We start from the raw sequence: 23,949 nt of genomic DNA, 5'->3' as shown, positions 1-23,949 counted from the left end.
AGAGTAAGTTCACTCGGAGGCCGCATAAAAGTATATCCCATGATTTACACAGTCCGCCAGCTTTATAAAAGACATCCATGTGGGCATGTAGATATTTTGCGGTCATCCGTAGTGTCTATTCTCAATCTGCCCGGGAACTTCATTGTAAAAGTGATCTTCCGTCAATGCAAAAGTTTCTTTAAGGAAAAGTGTTAATCCACAAAACAAAACAAACTCCAGCCGCTCGGCAGAGCCAACACAAAAAGAAACAAAAATGGCGCCCAGCTTCCTCCGAAAGCCAGAGTATGTACAGTGAGTCAATCCACTTACAAGAAAAACATCCAATGGTTACTCACCCATTGTTTCAATAAAAGACATTGCCTGATTGGGACATGTAAATACTTTGCTGCCGTCCTTGGTGTTTATTCTCAGTCTGGCCGGCTGCAAAATTGATATTCCGCTGATGTAAGAGTTTCTTGCATTCCTTAAACCGATTGCGTTTCTCTCTTGTCAAATTCGCAAAGTCCGGGAACAAGAAAATATTGTAATTCTTCCAAGAAAGCTTTCCTTTGCTCCTCGCCTGGCGCAACACAAGATCTTTATCGGGTGATCTCAAAAATTTGGCCAGAATCGATCGGGGTCTGTCTTCCTTAGCAGATCTGTGAGCCAGGACTCTGTGAGCTCGCTCGACCTCCAGTTTATGGCCTGTTATGTCGAGCGGACGTGGAAAAAGCTCATCTAGGAATTTCACCATATCTCTGCCCTCCTCATGCTCAAGAATCGAACATTATTCCTGCGGCTTCTATTCTCAGGATCTTCAAGCTTTTCAAGAACACGTTCCAAATCAATTTTGGTCGCGGGCGGATTAGCGGCTAAATCCCTCTCTGATGACTCCAAGTAATCGATTTGTCTTTAAAACATCTGTCACTCTTGTGACTAACTCAGATAATTTTTTCTCCATCGCCGTAACGATCGATGTATTACAGCGAGATCCTCCAAGTCCGCAAGTACCTTCGTCAACATCACCGACATGTTGGACAGTTGACGCTGGATTCCTTCTCCCGCCGCGCCATCTAAATCGAGTCCCAGGATTGTCTGGGCTTTCATCTTGAACCCGTAAGTGTCTTTTAATGTCTCCAGAGCCCATGGATTTTGACTTCTTTGCCATGTTTACCTCAAACAGCAAATGTGTAACTATGTGTATCGAATTACACCGGATTATATCATGAAAATAATCAAAAAAATTAGCAAAGTGCACAGAGCTGTCTCTTACATATCTGCCCTTCGCATGGCGTCACCCCATTATTGTAATAGTCCTTTTAAAATATAATTACCTGTGTTAAAAATGTGGTAACACAAGACTTTTCTCTTTTACAGGAGTGCAGACATGAATACCGTCTAACATCATGGCATCTCCACAGTCTCTTAACCCTCCTCAACAAGGTTAGTACCTACAGTATTATGAAGCTACAAATTATTACATATTATTCAAACCTACCAAGCCCAGTGGTGCTTAGTCATGCCATGAATTGGTAGTGTTGTCAAGTTGTTTGAGCAGGTACATGTGACATCACATTGTTCACAACACTCTGGTATAAACAAGGCCCAAACAATGGGCATGATACAAAAGGGTGGTTCTCTTTTCAAACAAAGTGAAATATAATCACAGTGTTAGAGCTGATAATGACCCCACACATCACCTGTATGGGTATACTGCAGAACACAATATGTAAACTGTAAAGCACAGTTGTGGATAAGACTCTTGTGTACCTGGTTGAGGGAATACGGCATGACCTTTTTAATCTCCTGAGAGCTTGGGAAACTGCTTGGGGGCTAGGCAGTGCTCAAGGTAACTGACCATATGCTTTGTCAGAGCAATTCTTCCACGGCACCATATGCCACCTCCCCTTGACACACATCCACCCTGCAGCCATGGAGACCACTTGCACGAGACAGTCCCTTAAATGTATAATGTCACCTAAAATCCACCTGGTAGGGCATAAGGGGTTCTCATACTTTTGCTGGAGAGAGGGTGATGAGGAGAAGAGGCAAGGTAAAGAATTGTTTCACTCTCTAACCTGTTGTTCTGCTGTGGAAGAAAATGGGATGATAGTAGTTGAGCACTGTGTTATTATTGACCTTTAGAGCCATTTTCAAGTCATGTGAGTTTATATGGACTTGAGTAACTGATTGATGTCATTTTGTAAGGAAAATTTGCAATGAACATTTTGAAAAGCACACTGTAAGAAATTTCAGCCCCCTAAAATTGAAAACCTGCATTAAAATGTTGCTTAAATCTTGTAGTAAAATTAAAGTAGTGCAACCTGATAAGTTTATTTAACTTATTTTAAACTTATTGCACTTATTTGAAACTCTGAAAATGCATTAAATCAAGTAAAAATGATAGAAATTAGAAATGACAGGTTACAGTAAATGCATGGACACAAAGTTATAACAATGATGAAAACATTTTTACAGTGTGTTGCATATTAGTATTTGTAATGTATTGATTATCTCAAACATAGAAATGTTATGTCCCTGATTTGCACAACCCACTTTCATAGTTACAAAGTGAAAACAAAGTGAAAACATTTACTAGAACAAAATGCTTTCAGTTGAGTATTCTCTCGAGAGACCATATGGTCACATGTGTAAACCTGCTGATCACATGGTCTGTTTTCTCAGTCCAGTGCAGAGGAGTCAGTAATCCATATCCCTGTGCTTTTGGCTTCTCAGTGTTCCAACAACAACATGTAAAACTGTTTGAAATTCCATAAAAGTGATGTGATGTTTTATTTGACTCTGTAGTTTATAACCAATGGTGGATATACTGTATGCTGTCGTCATTACACACAAGGACTTTGAAGTCAGCTCACAACGCACTGTGGACTTTTTGGTTGAAACTCTGGACTTGAATTTTTTAAGAATGTGACAGATTGTTTCCATCATTATGATAAATAATGTTGTCTATGTGTTTAATGTCTTTGTTGTGCTATGAGAGTGAAGGAGTCATGGCGTTTAGCCCGTGTAGATTGTGAAAGTATTCTGATGATGGGGTGGATGGCCAAATCTGAGTTTTGTGTGCTTTTCTGAACAAATCTGATGACTCATTGGGGGGCTGGGTTTTGGCTCCAGTGTTATGGTCAAAACATATTTTGAGCCTCTTTGAATCAATCTCTGGCTTCATAGTGGAATACAAATGCAGTTGCTTAGATACAGAGAGTGCAATGAATCCTAATCACTTTTACTTTTGCTCATATACTTAAAGGGATAGTTCTCCCAAAAATGACAATTCTCTCATCATTTACTTACCCTCATGCCATCCCAGATGTGTATGACTTTCTTTCTTCTGCAAAACACAAACATAGATTTTTAGAAGAATATCTCAGCTCTGTAGGTCCATGTAATGCAAGTGAATGGTGGCCAGAACTTTGAATCTTCAAAAAGCACATAAGGGCAGTATAAAAGTAATCCATAAGACTCCAGTTGTTAAATCCATGTCTTCAGAAGTGATATAATAGGTGTGGGTGCAAAACAGATCAATATTTAAGTCCTTTTTTTCTTTAAATCGCCACCTTTGTCCAGCCCCAACCAGTAGGTGGCAATATGCACGAAGAATGCAAATGTAAAGAAGGAGAATGTAAAAGTGAATATTTATAATAAAAAAGGAAATAAATATTGATGTGGTTCTCACCCACACCTATCATATCTCTTCTGAAGATGTGAATTTAACCACTGGAGTCAAATTAATTACTTTTATACTGATTTATGTGATTTTTGGAGATTTAAATTTCTGGTCACCGTTCACTTGCATTGTATGGACCTGGAGCTGAGATATTCTTCAAAAATGTTTTGTTTGTGTTCTGCAGAAGAAAGAAAGTCATAAACATCTGGGATGGCATGTGGGTGAGTAAATGAAGAGAGAATTTTCATTTTTGGGTGAACTATCCCTTTAAGTTTTGAACAAACCCCTAATCCTAAATTTAATAAACTTGAATTTGGTATGGCGAATAATAAAACATGTGAAAAACTAACATTTGAAGGGTGAGTTACATTTAAGGCTTACTTATCTATTTATCAGAAAATCATAGGGACTTGGAAGTGGGCTCTTTTGACCACCTAGCAATGACACAGTACACTCTAGCAACCGCATAGCAATAAACTTGAAACCACTCCAAATACCTTAGCAACAGCATAGGGATACCCTAGCAACCACCCAAAACACCTTTAGCTTCGCAGTGGTGAATTTGAACTATAAAGCACCACTCATATTTTCTCAAATTTAGTTTTTATTGTTCTTGATGCCAGGAAAATTACATTTTGAATGTTTTTTCAGAGTCAGTGATCACTGGTGTGACTCAGACACCCCAGCAGCAGGAAGAGGAGGACAATGAAGATGAAGAAATTGGTGAGAAGTTTGAGTTCGATGATAGTGAAGATGAACATGACACAGGAGAGAACTCTGAACAGAAGAGAGAGTCGAAATCTTCTCATGTAGAAGCTGAGCATTCAGAGCGTACTAAAGGGAGCATGGCCTCAAATGCACTTTATTGTCAAGCTATAAAGCGGGTCACACACAGTTTCCAGCAGGCGGTAAATGGAGAGGTCCAAGACATCAACACAAATCAACACACAGCATACCCAGGTTAGTTTGTAGTATGTGTTAGTCAGTAATATGTGTGTACGTCTTTTCCCTCAGTGGAAGATTTACTGTCATACGTTTATCTAGGATGCCTAATATACAGGTGCATCTCAATAAATTAGAATGTCGTGGAAAAGTTCATTTATTTCAGTAATTCAACTCAAATTGTGAAACTCGTGTATTAAATAAATTCAATGCACACAGACTGAAGTAGTTTAAGTCTTTGGTTCTTTTAAAAGTGATGATTTTGGCTCACATTTAACAAAAACCCACCAATTCACTATCTCAAAAAATTAGAATATGGTGACATACCAATCAGCTAATCAACTCAAAACACCTGCAAAGGTTTCCTGAGCCTTCAAAATGGTCTCTCAGTTTGGTTCACTAGGCTACACAATCATGGGGAAGACTGCTGATCTGACAGTTGTCCAGAAGACAATCATTGACACCCTTCACAAGGAGGGTAAGCCACAAACATTCATTGCCAAAGAAGCTGGCTGTTCACAGAGTGCTGTATCCAAGCATGTTAACAGAAAGTTGAGTGGAAGGAAAAAGTGTGGAAGAAAAAGATGCACAACCAACCAAGAGAACTGCAGCCTTATGATTGTCAAGCAAAATCGATCCAAGAATTTGGGTGAACTTCACAAGGAATGGACTGGGGCTGGGGTCAAGGCATCAAGAGCCACCACACACAGACATGTCAAGGAATTTGGCTACAGTTGTCGTATTCCTCTTGTTAAGCCACTCCTGAACCACAGACAACGTCAGAGGCGTCTTACCTGGGCTAAGGAGAAGAAGAACTGGACTGTTGCCCAGTGGTCCAAAGTCCTCTTTTCAGATGAGAGCAAGTTTTGTATTTCATTTAGAAACCAAGGTCCTAGAGTCTGGAGGAAGGGTGGAGAAGCTCATAGCCCAAGTTGCTTGAAGTCCAGTGTTAAGTTTCCACAGTCTGTGATGATTTGGTGTGTAATGTCATCTGCTGGTGTTGGTCCATTGTGTTTTTTGAAAACCAAAGTCACTGCACCCGTTTACCAAGAAATTTTGGAGCACTTCATGCTTCCTTCTGCTGACCAGCTTTTTAAAGATGCTGATTTCATTTTCCAGCAGGATTTGGCACCTGCCCACACTGCCAAAAGCACCAAAAGTTGGTTAAATGACCATGGTGTTGGTGTGCTTGACTGGCCAGCAAACTCACCAGACCTGAACCCCATAGAGAATCTATGGGGTATTGTCAAGAGGAAAATGAGAAACAAGAGACCAAAAAAAGCAGATGAGCTGAAGGCCACCGTCAAAGAAACCTGGGCTTCCATACCACCTCAGCAGTGCCACAAACTGATCACCTCCATGCCACGCCGAATTGAGGCAGTAATTAAAGCAAAAGGAGCCCCTACCAAGTATTGAGTACATATACAGTAAATGAACATACTTTCCAGAAGGCCAACAATTCACTAAAAATGTTTTTTTTATTGGTCTTATGATGTATTCTAATTTTTTGAGATAGTGAATTGGTGGGTTTTTGTTAAATGTGAGCCAAAATCATCACAATTAAAAGAACCAAAGACTTAAACTACCTCAGTCTGTGTGTATTGAATTTATTTAATACACGAGTTTCACAATTTGAGTTGAATTACTGAAATAAATTAACTTTTCTACGACATTCTAATTTATTGAGATGCACCTGTATATATTTTTTTACATATATGGAATATTCCCTGCATTTAGACACCAAAGCGAAAATGTGATAAGCTAAATCATGTCATGTCTTCATGTTTTTGTGAGAGATACAGACTAGCTCGTATATGATTCTGAGAGCGATCCAATGACCTGCAATTTTTGTCACTAATATTCAAGAAAAATAGTTACTGTAAATAATCTCATTGTCAAACAGACATCTTGTAAGTTTTGTCAGAGGTGAGGTCCACTTTCTAAGACTTTGAAATCCCCTGGTGTAGTGTATATAAAACATTCCACCTATTTTCTGTTTTCCCTGCAGACATGGTGGCCAGACAATCTCCTGATGGGTAAGAAGGATTGTTTTTGTAAATGCACACAGCTGATTTTATGACAGATGTATTGCCTAATGTGTTCACTTGAACATATTCAACTGAACGTCTTGATTCGTATTATTCCAACAGGAATTTCATAGAGACACTATAAATCCTAATATGCATACAGTATAAAGTGTTGTTTTTTTCTTCTTGTATTAATGTTCTGTCTTAGTTCTGTAAAAATCTGTAGTCTCAGCCTAGGGTGGATTATTTTACCTGTAATGTTAACATAGTAGTTATTCAACAACTTGCTCTGGGTCTAGTGTCATCTAGTGGTCATGTGATGTGCCCAAACGCAAACAGTGTCTAATTAGAGTAAACACTGAGGGACAGTATTCAAATAATTCAACATTCTTGTGATGTTTCAGGAGTTCTGTATCTGCCGAGCCTCGAATGACTGATGAACCTGCAAGCACTTGGAAGAAAAATAACATTTATGAAGGTACTACACTGTAGAACTCTGTCACTTTTATGGAATTGACTCTAAACTTGTTAAATGCCATTGACAGTTTTGTGTTGTGTTCAGTGGACATTAAGGTTACTTGTGGTTATAAATAGTTTTTTTTTTTTAATGAATCTACCTACTTATTTTTTATTACTATGATAAAAGAACAATAAAGTTATTAAAACTATAAAATAACACAAATGGACATATGAGAATGTAGTGACCACAAATCTTTAAAGTAGCTACACTTCGATTATAGCTTTCTGGGCATTCTCTCAACCAACTTCATAAGGTGCTACCTAAGGGGTTCATGTGTATTCTGGGCACTTTTTGGCTGTTTTTCATTTATTTTCTGGTCCACCTGATCCATTTAAAAAAGAATAATACAATTTTGGGTAACACTTTACAATAAGGTTGCATTCGTTAACAATAGTTAATGCATTAGGTATCATGAACAAACAATTAACAGTATAATTTTTTACAGCATTTTCTTTTTTATTATTTATTTTTTATTTTTTTACTGTTAAATAAAATACAAGTGTTCATTGTTAGTTCATAGTGCATTAACTAACGTTAACTAGTATTACTGTATTTTAAAATTAAAGCTGAAGTATGTAACTTTTTAGTGTTCAAATATTTTCTCCTATCCCAGCTTCGTATGCATAGACAACTATAAGTAAGCCAATCATAGGTTTATTTTCTGGACAACTGTAAACACAGTGGGGCAAATTTACTAAAGAGTTGCACAACTTTTGCACATGGTATTTCAGCGCAAAAACCTACGTCGTATTCACTAACCACCCGCAATCTATTTTAAACAGGTGCAATCAACACTGAAATTGCGCTGCATCTTGAATATTTAAATGAAGTCGTTGTCATTTCTTTCCATGCAAATATGACTATTTTCTATGTAAATTAGGCTTCTTGTAGATTGTGCTTCATTCACAAAAAATGCCTGGGACAAGTAAGATTGCGCTATTACCGCGAATGAAGTAGGCGGAAAAATTAATTTTATTTAAAGGTGCACTCAGTCATTTTTTCCTCATTAAAAAACTTTTACTCAAAGGAATGTATTGTAATTTTGAAACATATGCATAAAATCATGAATACTCACACGAGATGAGGACTGTAGTCATATCAGTAACCTTAAAAAGCTGTTTAAATCTACATGGAGAAGGTCCCATCATGGGGACTGCCATGTTAGAATCACATGACCAGCCGAATACTACTTACTTAATCTCAGTAACCATCCTGTTATAGGACACTTTCACTCATTGATTAAAGTAATCATGGCTGACTGTGAATACTAAATTTTTACAATGTCATCTGAAACTAAAAACTATTGATTTTGAATGATGCTGCATCCAAGCCGCTAGGTGTCAGTGTAAGTCCAAGATGACACAAACACAAAAGTTACTGAGAGCACCTTTAAAAGAGACGTTTGTGAACATTTTCAACCGATTGTATCAGCAGTAATTCATTAAATAATGATCAAATGATGGAGAAGAGTGTAAAAATTGGCATACAGTATATCCAGATCTGCGGTGCAGTCAAGTGCACTTTCGGTATGTTTAAGACATGATTTAGGTGTCTGAATCACAGTGAAGCTGGACAGTCCTGGCAGAGTGTGTCAGATAAGGTGGTCTGTGGCATCCTTTGCTATATAGCACTCAGAATCGGCTGCAAGATCAGAATTGAATGTGCAAACTGAGTGTGCAAACTGCTTTCAGCAGCAATTTTGTGGGCACATTTGCGCCGTTGCCTGATCTGCATAAATCCTTTAATGAATCGGACTCTAGAATGAAGACAGCAATGCAAAAAAACACTACTTTTACCGGGCGCAATTCATTCGTGTCTATAAAATTCCTGTGTTTGTTTTGAGCAACCCACTTAGACCCACCCATACAATGTTACTCAACCAGTGAGTTGGGGGCGGGACTATCAAATGTTTTAAAAACAGCAGATGAGGGGCGTATTCTGAAAGCTGTTTTGAAATCATTGCTTATTTCTGCAATTCCGTTCGGTGGTGCTAGTGTTGTAGAAATTATATACTTCAGCTTTAACATTAACTAAGATTAATAAATGCTGTAAAAGTATTGTTCATTGTTAGTTCATTTTAAGTAATATTGTTAACTAATGTTAACAAATGGAACCTTATTGTAAAGTGTTACCAAATGTTGTTGTGTTTTGTAAAGAAATTCATACTTAAGCACGCATTTTTTAGTATACAAAACAATTTCAAGCATTTAAGCATAAGCCTTTAGATTAAAAGGTCTGTAAGAGCATGAGACACATAAATTCAATGTATAAGGTAGGTCCAAACTTTTGACTGGTAGTGTATTTTAAACAGTTTAGCTACCTTGCTGAATCACCAAAACATATCACTCCCAGTGTACATAAAGACAGTTTATTGCAACGCCTAAATCTGACAGATGTGTTTGACAATATAATCTCCAGGTTCACATTTTGTGCCTGAGTGCCTCTACACATCTATACCGCAGTCTGTCCACAGACATGCTCAGACAGGTTGGTGGCTCTGGGATGGGTCTGTGTCATACATTTACCTTCCTTTAAATCCACACTAATTTAACGTGCACAGATTAGCATACAAACTTGAGATCTGAAAAAAAAGCAATGCCTAATCAAATCCACACACACAGGAATCTTACAAGAAAGAAAGCAACATAACCAAGCCAAATATCCACACTTGATTCAGCACTAAATCAGGAAGATTTTCCTAAACATTTTGTTCGCCATGTGCAGCACCAATCAAACAATAAAAAACAATCAACAAGTGATCATAAAATCAAAATGCCACAATGAATATAATATAAACATTAATTTCAAATTCAAGGGTATATGCATTAATTATTTTTCTTAAAGGGATAGTTCACCCAAAAATCGTCACCCTCGTATTGTTCCAAACAGGGCCATAGCAATGAATTCTGGGCCCCCTGACTGTAGTACTCTGGGCCCCTTTCATATTAAAAAATGCAGTTTAATATTTGGTGTGGGCCCCCCTGGACCTGTGGTAGAATCGTTACCACCTTTCATGTCAGTAGCTACGGCCCTGGTTCCAAACAAGTATGACTTTCTTTCTTCTATGGAACACAACAGCCTCGGTCACAATTCACTTTCTTTGCATTTTTTTTCCCATACAAAGAAAGTTCAAGCTGACTGAGGCTAACATTCTGCCTAACATCTCTTTTTGTGTTTCATGAAAGAAACGAAGTCATTCAAGTTTGGAATGGCATTAGGGTTTTAATTTTTTGGTGAACTATCCCTTTAAATTGTGCAATCTGCAATGGAAACAGTTGTGCATGCTCTAAATACTTTATGTAACAATCACTTGACATCATTTTGAGAGGTCTTAATAACTTAAGCCAAGAAATGATCAGCAATTTATCATCAGTCATAACGAAAGTAACTTCAAGATGTGTCCCTTGGCTGTTAAGCAGCAGATGTTTCTGCTATGTGTGTGCAGCACCGGTTCATTCTCGGGAATGGTTCAGTGTGGTTTCAGAGCTCACTCTGCGACTGCATAAAGGTACACTTCCCCTGGACAGTAGGAATAGCTGTGTAGCCATGTGCTAAATTTGTATTTGGCTTTGATCATAGCTGATATTCTTTGTTATTGAACATAGTTAGAGCTTCCAACCCTATTCTGTATTTCCTGCAGAAATGATTGACAACCCTATCAGGTTTTTCTTTTAGACTGTCGGAATAATTTAGCATCCAGGGACTAGTGCCTAAGGCTATAGATAGATAGACTTATTGTACACTGTTAAAAATGTTCCTGTAAAAAAAAACAGTAAAGGACTGGCAGCAGGGTTGCCAGCAAGTTACTGTAAAATTAACAGTATCTTGCTGTAGCTGAAATTTACAGTTTGCTACTGTTTTTGCAAATACAGCATAAAGCTGTTATTTTACTACCTTTACAGTAAAATACGGACAAAAGGATTAGCAGTTAATTACTGTTTATTTGCACTTTTCACAAGAGGTATATTTGCAGGATTTTACTGTAAACTACAGTAAAAATACACTATATGCTACTGTATAAGCTATTGAGTAATGGACTGCTAGCAAAAAGGACTGCAGTGTGTTTACTTTTTTCTAAACCTTGTGATTTAATAAATTATTCCTTAGTCTTGCAATAAAAAATACCATGTTTTAATAGTGTATAAATGTAGACTTTGAAGCTTCAAAGTGTCTTTTCAAAACGTCTCTCTCTTTATTTGCAAAACAGCATTCTTGCAAAACATCTGTACAAAATTATAAGGCAATTGGTAAAACAAAGCCCAAAGCTGATTTGGGTAAATAAACTTACATTTCAGCCATATAAATAATAAATACGTATTATAACAAATAATATCAAATCTCTGTCTGTCCAAACACTGAACTCTGGACACAAACACTCAGTAAATAACTGAGAAAGTGGCTGAATGAATGACTAAAACAGTGTGTCTGAGAAAGCGTTTGTGTGAGTTTGTGTGAGTGTCTGAGAAAGTGTTTGTGTGAGTTTGTGTGTGTGTGAGTGTTTGTGTGTGTGTGTGTGAGTGTTTGTGTGAATTTGTGTGTATTGAGTGTGTGTGTGTGTGTGTGTGAGAGAGAGTGTGTGTGTGTGTGTGTGAGAGAGTGTTTGTGTGAGTTTGTGTGTGTTGAGTGTGTGTGTGTGTGTGTGTGTGTGTGTGTGTGAGAGTGTTTGTGTGAGTTTGTGTGTGTTGAGTGTGTGTGTGTGTGTGTGTGTGAGAGAGAGTGTTTGTGTGAGTTTGTGTGTGTTGAGTGTGTGTGTGAGAGAGAGAGTGTTTGTGTGAGTTTGTGAGAGTGTTTGTGTGTGTGTGTGAGAGTGTTTGTGTGAGTTTGTGTGTATTGAGTGTGTGTTTGTGTGTGAGAGACTGTTTGTGTGTGTGTGTGTGTGTGAGAGAAAGTGCTTGTGTGAGTTTGTGTGTGTTGAGTGTGTGTGAGAGTGTTTGTGTATGTGTGAGAGTGTGTGTGTGAGAGAGTGTTTGTGTGAGTTTGTGTGTATTGAGTGTGTGTGAGTTTGTGTGTACTGAGTGTGTGTGAGAGTGTTTGTGTGTGTGAGAGTGTTTGTGTGAGTTTGTGTGTATTGAGTGTGTGTGTGAGAGTGTTTGTGTGTGTGTGAGAGAGTGTTTGTGTGAGTTTGTGTGTGTTGAGTGTGTGTTTCAGAAATCCAGCTGCACTCGGTGTCACAGTTACAGTTGGTTTCCCACTGAAACAAGTGTTTAAAAAGTTAGATACAATTCCAGTATCACCAATGTTTTCAGATTAAAAGAGAAGGAATATCATGCATCCCTGGATAAAACGTAACAATATCAGCTGTACAGTTGCGTTTCCCAAAAGCGTTGTATACTTCGACTTCGTCGTAAATAGATTGTAGAAAGTATTGTCACCAATGGTTTCCGCAACCTATTTAAGCTTACAATGCTTTTGCGATTTGCAGCCCAGATCTGAACGTTAAAGTTGTTAACGTTATTTGACCACACTGACCGCTTGAGTGAGGTGTTTCTGCACTGTTTTGTGTGTCAGCTCAGACTCCAATCTCAAATCTGACATGCAAATTAACAAATTAACCCAAATCCAGTGCATTATTCAATCTGACAACAAATCACTTGAAGAAAACTATTTTAGTAAAAGAAACAAAGATCTTGGGCTTAAAGACAGAAATATAACGTTACAAACAGCTTATTTAGTTGATATTGGGATCTGATGGCAGGTAGGCTACCAAAATCATTATCACAGCACAATATGAGTTGAACATATGTAATGTAATGTTTTATGGCTATGCTAAAAAGCTAATCAAAAGGGTACTCACCTATTAATTCAGAAGATGAAGATGGGTGAAAAAATCACCCCTTAAACACGTGTGGGCTCACTGTAGTCTTGTGTTCCCAAAATGCAATGCAAAAAATACTGTAAAGTACTGTTTTCTTTCCTTTGAGCAATCAATACTGTAAAATACCGTACTATTACGTCCACGTCATTTAACCAACCAAAATTAACAGTAATGTACTGCATTTAAAAATAACAAGATTATACTGTTGATATTTTGAAGTAAATTAACAGCAATTTTTAAGAGTGTAGTCAGAGCACTGTATTGATTCTGTAAATACAGTCTCTTCTTGTCATGCCATGACTGGTAATGAATATTCTCCCTGTCAGTGCTACACCATTTTAGATCTTTGTGTGTTTTCTTCAGGGTAACAAAATATGCATATAAACATTTACAGTACATACGTGCAAAATCACACTGCCAGACAATCACTGTCATCTACAAAGCAGCATTAAAAAATATTCCAGGTTAAAGGGATAGTTGACCCAATAACAAAATTTTAATCACCCTCATTTTGTTCCAAACCTGTATGACTGACTGACTTCTGTGGAACACAAAAGGAGATGTTATGCAGAATATTAGTCTCAGTCACCATTCACTTTAATTCAGTGATTGGTGAAAAATAGATTCAATGAAGGTGAATGGTGACTAAGGATGACATTGTGCCTAAAATCTTTTGTATTTCATTTAAAAAAAAAAAAAAGACAATTTGGATCAACATGAGGATGAGAGAATGACAGAATTTTGGGGTGAACTGTCCCTTTAAATACAAGTTAAGCTCTATCATCAGCATTTGTGGCATGCTGTCAGTTACCACAGAAAATAACTGTACTGATTTGTACCTCAGTTTGTAAAAGAAAAAACAGAAATGCATCCGTTGCCCCATAGATTTAAATTTTATGTGGTAATTAACTGCATACTATAGATGCTGTTGATAGAGCTTAACATATTAAATGTATTTAACCAATTTAACCCATTTAACCTGAAATATTCCTTTAAGTCACAGGAAAGATATTTTATTATACTGCCACTCCTAATTAATGTGTTTTCCGAATTTAAAATGATCTCTCTCTGACATCCCAGACAGCAGTGTAGGGATAACCTTCAGATATGTAGGGGCTTAAACAGTTTAAAGAACATTTCACTTTGAGGTATTTTAAGTTCCCGCAGGGAAGACACAGTAGGCAACATCATTAGGTAAAAAGAGCCTGTCAACAAATCTGTACACACTGTCACAATAGAAAAAATGATATGTACTGTCAATCCACCATTCCTGTGTAGGAGTGAGTTTGTTATTTTGTGCTACTGTTGTCAGAATCTGCAAGTTCAAATCTGTGCCAAAAGGATTATTAATATGCTTTCCTTTGCTAATCAGTAATAATTCCATGTGCATTCATTTTCTCAACCTGTATAGAGCTTAAAGGGATAGTTCACCCAAAAATGGAAATTCTCTCATAATTTACTCGCCCTCATGCCATCCCAGATGTTTGTGACTTTCTTTCTTTCTTCTACTGAACACAAACAAAGATTTTTAGAAGAATATCTCAGCTCTGTAGGTCCATACAATGCAAGTGAATGGTGGCCAGATATTTAAGTCCTTTTTTAGTATGAATCTCCATTTTCACTTTCAGAATGTGAAAATGAAAGTGAAAGTGAAAGTTGAGATTTATAATAAAAAAGGACTGATCTGTGTCTCACCCACACCTATTATATCACTTTGATGACATTGATTTAACCACTGGAGGAGTCATATGGATTACTTTTGTACTGCCTTTATGTACTTTTGGAGCCTGAAAGGTCTGGTCACCATTCACTTGCATTGTATGGACCTACAGAGCTGAGATATTCTTCTAAAAAGCTTTGTTTGTGTTCAGTAGAAGAAAGAAAGTCATACACAGCTGAGATGGCATGAGGGTGAGTAAAGGAGATAATTGTCACTTTTGGGTGAACTATCCCTTTAATACAGTTACATTTTATGTTTATGGCAGACACTTTTATCCAAAGGTACAATTTTTTTTTTTAGTTCCCAGGAAATCAAACCCATGATGACCTTGGCATTGCTAGTGCCATGCTCCACCATTTGAGCTACAGAAATGAACTTTAAGTTCTGAATGATTAACGAATTCAATTTGTAATGATCAAACCGGTGCTTCAAGATTTCAAACCCAAATGTCCTGCCCAGTAAGTAGGATCCCACCCCCTTTTTGTGCTTAGAAAATGCTCAAAATATCTAGTGAACAGTTCCATTAAGCCCCTCTAATAAGAGTCATGTTATTCTTTATGTGAAAGAGCTTATCTGTCTATAGAACACAATTATTGTCTGTAAGTATATGAATGACCCTCTAGGTCTCTGTTCTCTAGAAAAGGCTGTCTCTGTGTCCGAGGGAGAACAGCTGAGGTTGAATCCAGCTTCTGCTCACTCAGAGGTCATCTACGATGATGTCCCTAGTGAGAACATCACCCCTCCAGATGCAGGTCAGTGTTCCAATATGGGCATCATGTTCCAGCCATCTCTGGATCAATAATGTCTCCAATCTACAGTAGGTAGAATGTGCCATTGAATGTACATAGCAAGCAATGACTTATGATCACTCTATAATTACCAGCCTATATTAGTTAATTCTTAGATGCACCTCTTATCACCTCCTACCTAACATACTTTGTATTATTGTTCAGAGGATGACGTGATCTATGAGGAGGTGCAGAGGTCTGGCGAGTCAGCACTGATAGACAATGGCTGGGGTTCCAGTGAGTTTGAGAGTTATGACGAGCAGTCAGACAGCGAGACCAAGCAGCCCACCCGTAATAAGGTACAAATACTTAAGCAGTATCATGCAAGTAATCTTGCTGTTGTACTAAAAATCAGCACGACAGTGATTCAGTTATAGGACGAGGCTGATATTAAGTACAACAGCATGATTGTGACTGTGATATTTCTTTTATACATCAGTTCTACAAACAAGAAGTTAATTTCAAGTAATTTGGCCAGTTATTTTGTCTGTTTTATTCTGAGTCAACCATTGTTTGTTGCTGTGCAACGCACAGACAGACAACCTGTCTGCAAGTTAACATACAAGTTAATACAAGTTATGCTCGATCGACAGCAGTTGTGGCATAATGTGGATTACCACAAACAATAATTTTGACTCGTCCCTTGTTTATTTCCAAAAAGAAAAAATTGCGTTCACAGTAATTCACAGAAGTGAATGAGGCTAGTCCATAAATATTACAATACACACTTTCAAAAGCATAACCACAAGACATAAATATTTTACATGTTAAAGGGATATTCACCCAAAATTCACTTCAAGATTCAAGTAATCACTTGCCCTCATGTTGTTACAAACCTGTTTGACTTTCTTTCTTCTGCTGAACACAAACAAAGATTTTAGAAGAATATTTCAGCTCTGTAGGTCCTTACAATGTAAGTGAATGGCGACCAGAACTTTGAAGCTCAAAAAAGCGCACATAGGCAGCATAAAAGTAACCCATATGACTCCAGTGGTTTAAACCATATCTTCAGAAGTGATATGACAGGTGTGGGTGAGAAAAAGATCAATATTTAAGTTCCTTTTCACTATAAATTCTTCTCTCTGCCAGTAGGTGGCGATATGCACGAAGAATGTGAATCACCAAAAACAAAAGAAGAAGAATGTGGATGTGAAAGTTGAGACATATATATAGTAAAAAAAGGACTTAAATATTGATCTGTTTCTCACCCACACCTATCATATCGCTTCAGAAGACATGGATTGAACCACTGGAGTCTTATGGATTACTTTAATGGTGCCTTTATATGCTTTTTGGATCTTCAAAGTTCTGGCCACCATTCACTTGCATTGTAAGTGCCTTGCTGTAAATGACATTTTTTTTTTTATTTTTTTTTTTTATTATTTTTGTGGTTATCAATATTATGTCACAAATGCTGCCTATTGAGCTTAACTTGTATTGACCCCTGGAATATTCCTTTATTTTTGGTGTCTTGTATCAAGAAATACAGTAAAATTAATTGCTATACTTTGTCAAAAGGTGGCAATGCATGTCCATTGGCAAACCACCACGTTTCTGTAATAGTAAAAGCCCTTACAATATTTCAGAGTCATTACACATGACCCATCATCATCACACACAAAAAAGGATCTGTAAAAGATGGCTTTTTATAAAGTTGTGAGTTTACTTTCAGTTCTCTTTCCTTGGTGGGTTTACCCTGTTCCTGTTGTAGTTAAGTTCTATTGATGCATGCAGAGGATCAGGTCTTAATGCACAGATGTGGCACGTCATGCATGAAAACAGGTACAGAAAGCCTTTACTAGACTAACTAGAGCATACAGACTGGGCCTTATTCAATCAGAACACGTGTACTTTTGTTTAAGGGCTATTGTGTGAGTAGAAGGGCTGTTAAAGTTAATGTCAGATTACCGTAAAAACAGACAGACACTATGTGAGGCTATATCTCTCGTCTTGCTGTCTTGTTCACTCTGTTATGTCTGCCTCAGTTCCCTCTCTTGTTGGCCTTGATGTTATCACTATCTGCTTGTGTTTCTCACACCCCTCAATCGTTCTCTCTGTCTTAACTCATTGTTTTCCTCCTCCTCTCCTTTTTTCCCATCTTTCTTTATGCACTGTTTCAATCTGACCCCCAATACTGCCTGTGGCCATGGCTTTGTGGTATATAGATTTCTCCAGATGTGCGGCGTCTGAAGCAACGCTGTGTCCAGACCAGGCACGAGCTAGCCATGCGGTTAGGGGCGTCAGATGTCGGCCAACTTAAACAAAACTATGATATTAAGGTACATTTTTGCAGCAGCAGATGTGTAGTTTTCACTGATTCTTGAGACATGCAACAAAACCACAGTTTATAAGTGGTTGTGCCACAACCATGATATGTTCACTCCGTTACACAAATTGTACAATTTTTAGATAATTTCATTATTTTTAATTTGGTTCATTTAGTAGCTAGTAACAAAATTGCTACTGCATTTAATATAATAATATAATGCAAAATATGGTTATTTGGTCAGCACCGTAAACTGACGGCCTGACAGTGGTGCTAACTCAAAAAATCAGTTTTAAACCATTTTGTCAATATTTATCCTAAATATTTTTATACATATTTTGATAGTATTGACACATATTGAGTGAAAAACACAATGTTTTTGCAACCAAATGCAGGGGAATAACTTTAAACATGTTAAACAAATGGATCCAGAATACTTCCAGATACATACACTTTATTTTTTTTTTTTTTTTTTTTTGGTTCTGTAGCCTGTTTTGTTCCAGTTCTTAAGAATCAGTGTTATTCTACACATTAGACTAAATCTTAGTTATGTATTTAGTCACATCCATAATTTCCACAATGTTCACCAAAACCCACATGCAGCTTGTAGGTAAGTAACCCCTCATGCTCATTTGTTTTTTTTTTTTCTGTACACACCCTGCAAGTGTGTTGCCGTTGAGCAGAAAGTGACCTTAAGGGTTTGCCTTGACCCACAAACAGGATTTTTCTGCCCTATCTTCTCCCTTTCAGTTCTGCTGATTCATTCTCCTTCACACTGTCTTTTTTTTGTTTTTGTTTATTTACTTTTTCATTCTCTTTTCCTAGGTTCAACAGCTCATGAAGGCTGCTAGGAATGGCACAAAAGATGGATTGGAAAAGACAAAAATAGCCATGATGCGCAAAGTGTCCTTCCTGAGTAAAAAAGACTGTACAGGTTTGACTTGTGATTCTCATTTCCTCTTGTTCATGTCTGCTGTTTTCTGTCACCTGGTAGGGAACAGTACAGAAACAAATAACAGAGACTCAGTGCCTGAATTTTGAATAATTCTGATCTAAGATGTGTTAAATAGCAACTGGACTGTGTAGCTCTCAGCAAGCATTGGATGGCCTATGTGAGCATCACAGGATATTTAATAACAGAGTTGCAAGAGAGAGTTGACCTACAGGGAGGAGCTAAGCCAAGATGGAAGATGCTGGAATAGTCTGTGAAGTCGATGGGGATCAGGAGTTTAACTGTGCTTTTCACTGTCAATATGCAGATGACACAGAGGACGATTCTGGATATCTGGATGTGACTCTGTCTGAACTGAAGCATCCACCACCTCAACTTTCTCCCATGCCAGAGGGGCTCACTAGCCAACAGGTGCATATCTGTGTGTTTATGCACGTATATGTGTGAGAATCTCCACTTTTGTCAAAATTAGCCTGGTGATGTGTGCTAGTTTTGCATATTTTAATGATAAATATTAAGCCTAAAGTTTGACTTACTGCAAGTTAAAGGCATAGTTCACCCAAAAATGAAAATGATCTTATAATTTTCTCACCCTTTTGCCATCCCAGTTGTGCATGACTTACTTTCTTCTGCTTAGCACTAATGGAAATTTTTAGAAAAAATATCAGCGCTGTAGGTAGTTAAGCGAATGTTGGATTTTGAAGATCCAAAAAGCATATAAAGGCAGCATAAAAGTAATCCATAGAACTCCAGTGGTTTAATCCATGTCTTCAGAAGCGATTTGACAGGTGTGGGTGAGAAACAGATCAATATTTAAGTCCTTTTTTACTATAAATCTCCACTTTCACTTGCACTTCCACATTTCACTTCTTTTGTTTTTGGTGATTCACATTCTTTGTCCATATCACCACCTACTGGCAGGGAGGAGAATTTATAGTGAAAAAGGACTTAAATGTTGATCTGTTTCTCACCCACACCTGTCATATCACTTCTGAAGACATGGATTAAACCACTGGAGTCATATTGATTACTTTTATGCTGCCTTTATGTGCTTTTATGAGCTTCAGAATTCTGGTCACCATTCACTTGCATTGTATGGACCCACAGAGCTGAGATATTCTTCTAAAAATTTTAGTTTGTGTTCAGCAGAAGAAAGAAAGTCAAACACATCTAAGATGGCATGTGGGTGAGTAAATGATGTGAGAATTTTCATTTTTGGGAGAACTCAGTTTAACATATTTTAATTCATATTCCTTATTTGTATTTTCAATGTTGTGTTGTATGTCCCAGATTGTCAGGCGTCATATTCTTGGCTCTATCATCCAGAGTGAAAGAAGCTATTTAGACTCACTCAAGAGGATCCTGCTGGTCAGTGACATAGTAAAGACAACTGACAGACAATGTACTAGATTTAGCAAACATTATTTTTGTTACACTGTTTTCTGGAAATATTGGCTCTGATAGACAATTGCACCATTTTGCATTCAAAAGTTTATTTGATTGAATATTTGAAATAGTAAATAACTGTTCATTAATAAGTTCATCATTCTAAAATCTTCGCTTTGCGTTGAGGTCCTGATCACCCTGTCTGGGTTTATTTTGCAATGATGACAGGCTGACTGATCATTATGCATTACATAATGCACACATCTTTTCTATAACTGAAACATTGCTTCATTTAGTTTCATTTTCTTTAAACATGTTATTTATGAAGCAGCAAAGCGGTTAATAAATTGGAAACAATAGCAATATTTCACAAATGAGAGAGGCAAATACAAAATAGATTCTTACACCTTCTTGAATATTATGAATGAATATTAATTTGTAACAACAGGAATAGTTATTTAAAATGATAAATAAATTGATAGTAAGTTCTTTTTTGTCACCACAACAAAATCTGAACATAAAAGTGACCCATGCTGACTACCTCAATTGTATTTCAGGAGTATAAGAAGACGCTAATGGAGGCGGAGCCACGGATATTAAGTGTAAAGAAGATCCAGCCCATTTTCTACAGGCTGAAGGAGATCCTGCAGTGTCACTCCATATTTCAGATTGCGCTGGCCTCTCGTGTAGCTGAATGGGACAGTACTGAGAAAATTGGAGACCTCTTTGTAGCTTCTGTACGTCTCCTGTTGTTCTACTGAAACATTCCCTTTCTGATGTGTTGTAAAGCTTCAGGTCCTTGTCACTTTGAACTTGTCAGAAGAATTATTTGCAAGTATTAGGTTAACAAACAGTAATTTTGAACACATTTTAATATTTAAAAGAAGCAGGTTGTTTGCACTGATTATAAAGATATCGTCCTGTTTGGGGGCGCTAAATTGGCACCAAAATGACACACTTCAGCTCAAAGTCAATCTAAGTGACAGGTCAGTTGAGCTGTGTAATGGTCTATATTTAGTCCAACATGACTTGCTTTCTTTTACTTTTGTGCTGAAGTATCGTCCTTTGCATATGGAAAAAAAACAGGAGATTGCATAGTCAGCAGTTCTATTTAAACTCAACTTATTTCCTCTGCTTCTCCCAGGCTGTGCCCTGCAGCTGAGCACATTGTGTTTTAGATAGGATGACGAGTTAAATCCAGAGCAACAGTCCAAGTAGTCTTTCCATAACTATTGAAGCTAGGAATGCAAGGATAGTCAAAGATTTGACCATAACAGGGCTTTAGAACTTAAAGGACATGGATCTTATATTATTTTGTATGTGTATGCCACTGAATGGAGCATTATTTTAATCTCTTTCAGTTTTCCAAGTCAATGGTGCTTGATGTGTACAGTGACTATGTCAACAACTTCACTAATGCAATGGCTCTCATCAAGAAAGCTTGTATGTCCAAGCCAGCGTTCCTGGAGTTTCTCAAGGTGAATTAATCATTCTACTCCTAATAGTCATTGTCCCTCCTCAGTGTAAATCTTAATTTGTGGTGCTTGCTAATGCAAACATCACTTTTGCTATTGCATATACTTTGGGTTAGGGATCACAAAAACTAAAACAAAACTTAACCCTAGTTATCTCAAATTGTCTCACTTGCTAAGGACATGCATGTAATTCCTTTTTATGTCATTGGACTAATAATTTTCATCTGCAAATGATAAAGAAGGTGAAAATGCTGATATTGGGTTCTTGTCATTGCTGACATGTTCTTGTGTTGTGTTGTACTGGATTGTAGAAGAAGCAGGCATCCAGTGCGGACAGAATCACTCTTTATGGGCTGATGGTCAAACCAATCCAACGCTTCCCTCAGTTCATTCTTCTGCTTCAGGTTAGTACTGTGAAAGCTTTAAAGGAATAATTTACCCAAAAAGGAAAATTATGTCATTTACTCACCCCCATTTCACTCCAAATCTGTATTTACAAAATTTGTAGAATTTTTTTTTCTATGCAATTATAAAGAAGGGGGACTGGAGATTCCAAGCTTCAAAAAGTCTCCAAATGCACCATAAAAACAGCATAAAAGTAGTCCATACAGTTATACATATAAGTATCCTAAAGTCAGTGAGGTCTGTTCCTTTCACAAAAGCTGTTGTATGGCTTCAGAATACTTATTACACCCAAGTCATATGGACTAATTTAAAGAAATAGTTCACCCAAAAATTCTCTCATCGTTTCCTCACCCTCATGCCATCCCAGATGCGTATGACTTTCTTTCTTCAGCAGAACACAAATTAAGGTTTATAGAAAATATCTCAGCTCTGTAGGTCCATACAGTGCAAGTGAATGGTGGCCAAAATATGAAGCTCAAAAAAGCACATAAAAACAGCATAAAATTAATCCATAAGACTCCAGTGGTTTAATCCTTGTCTTTTGAAGTGATCTAATCAATTTTGGATGAGAACAGACCACTGTACATCTTGCTTTTGCAGCCTCTAGGCATGTTCATGATTTCAAGCTTGATTACACTTCTTAGTGCTTGACACATGCGCAGAGTGCAGAGAAGACTGCTGATATATACAATGAAGAATATATAAAGAAAACATATATTTTTTATAATGAAAAGTTTTAGTCTGTTCTCACTCAATTTCGATCACTTCAGAAGACATAGATTAAACCACTGGATTCTTATGAATTACTTTTTGCTGCCTTTATATGCTTTTTGGAGCTTCAAAGTTTGGTCACCATTCACATTCACTACAGAGCTGAGATATTCTTCTAAAAATCTTCATTTGTGTTCTGCAGAAAAAAGAAAGCCATACACATCTGGGATTGCATGAGGGTGAGTAAATGATGAGAGAATTTTCATTTTTGGGTGAACTATCCCTTTAATAATACTTTTTATTGCACTTTTGCATCCTAATTTGAAACTGCATGAAAAAATAAAAATAAAAAACAGTCTCCAACATTTCTGGAACAGGAATTAATAAGGGTGAGTAAATGGTGACAGAATTGTTATTTTTGGACTTTCACTGCTCTCTTAAACGCACACAAAACAAATGACCCAAAGAAATGTAACTTTCAGGGGAACTTTAAATATGGTGGAATTTCCTCAGAATGTTCTTTGTGGGGAAGTGAAAGACAAAGTGCTAGTAAAGCACATTAATCCCACACATGACGTGCTTACAATCAAAACCATGATATGATATGACATGACTGCATAGGCAGCATGTTCAAATGTGGAAACCTGAGCACTAGTGATAGCCCTCTCCCGCAATGCCTCTGACTTGCATGCTAATTACTTATAAAGGTCTCTGCTATATTCCTACAGCAGCAAAAGCCCAGTTCTGTCAAGATTATTTTTCATTAGATCGTTCCTACATTCAGTGACTTCATTTGCATATTGTCTCTTGGGTGCTATTACTGTAGGCTGTTGATCAGGGACATACTGCATGAGTGTATATAGGGAGTGTTATATGGCAGTAAAGTGCCCTAGTTTTTTAAGACTTGCTTAAGACTACAGTTGAAAATTTTATTAAACAGCTAAACTTGTTTATTTATGTTTAAATAAACTAAATTTACCTTCTGGAGCCAGGCTATTGGAGTGAAGGTGTTGAAAAGTAATCTACTGAGTACTGGATTATATATCACACTGTTTTGTATATTGCACATTGTATGGTATTGTATATTGTACTATATTGTTTGTAAAGTGCATGCTGTAAATTGTATTGTTTAGTGTAAATGATATTGCACACAGTATGCATACTTGCACATTCACACACTTAGTATGTCTTTAAACTGTACCTGCAACAAGTTCCACTGGTCCAGACTCATGGACAGTTCTATTCTATTCTATTCTATTCTAAATGACTAAATTAAAT

General features: G+C 37.2%; 1 protein-coding gene across 2 annotated transcripts in view; it reads left to right on the top strand.

Moving 5' to 3' along the window:
* Window positions 1–23,949, top strand: part of LOC127420262 (rho guanine nucleotide exchange factor 10-like protein) — a 74,561-nt gene that overhangs the window by 9,872 nt on the left and 40,740 nt on the right. The window contains exons 2-16 of one of the 2 annotated variants that reach the window (XM_051662344.1): window positions 1,357–1,422; window positions 4,316–4,624; window positions 6,615–6,642; window positions 7,038–7,111; window positions 9,572–9,640; window positions 10,599–10,661; window positions 15,327–15,440; window positions 15,642–15,775; window positions 17,642–17,755; window positions 18,568–18,676; window positions 19,002–19,105; window positions 19,985–20,062; window positions 20,638–20,817; window positions 21,442–21,558; window positions 21,867–21,959. In XM_051662344.1, coding sequence (XP_051518304.1) covers window positions 1,386–1,422; window positions 4,316–4,624; window positions 6,615–6,642; window positions 7,038–7,111; window positions 9,572–9,640; window positions 10,599–10,661; window positions 15,327–15,440; window positions 15,642–15,775; window positions 17,642–17,755; window positions 18,568–18,676; window positions 19,002–19,105; window positions 19,985–20,062; window positions 20,638–20,817; window positions 21,442–21,558; window positions 21,867–21,959 — 1,623 coding nt within the window. In that variant the 5' untranslated portion in view covers window positions 1,357–1,385. The remainder of the gene's footprint in view (window positions 1–1,356; window positions 1,423–4,315; window positions 4,625–6,614; window positions 6,643–7,037; window positions 7,112–9,571; window positions 9,641–10,598; window positions 10,662–15,326; window positions 15,441–15,641; window positions 15,776–17,641; window positions 17,756–18,567; window positions 18,677–19,001; window positions 19,106–19,984; window positions 20,063–20,637; window positions 20,818–21,441; window positions 21,559–21,866; window positions 21,960–23,949) is intronic. The other variant, XM_051662345.1, reaches the window with a different exon arrangement.

The sequence above is a fragment of the Myxocyprinus asiaticus genome, chromosome 29, assembly GCF_019703515.2.
Source record: "Myxocyprinus asiaticus isolate MX2 ecotype Aquarium Trade chromosome 29, UBuf_Myxa_2, whole genome shotgun sequence".
In the NCBI taxonomy this organism is placed as follows: domain Eukaryota; kingdom Metazoa; phylum Chordata; class Actinopteri; order Cypriniformes; family Catostomidae; genus Myxocyprinus; species Myxocyprinus asiaticus.
The sequence above is the reverse complement of the archived record's forward strand: the minus strand, read 5'-3'. Positions and strand labels throughout refer to the sequence as shown.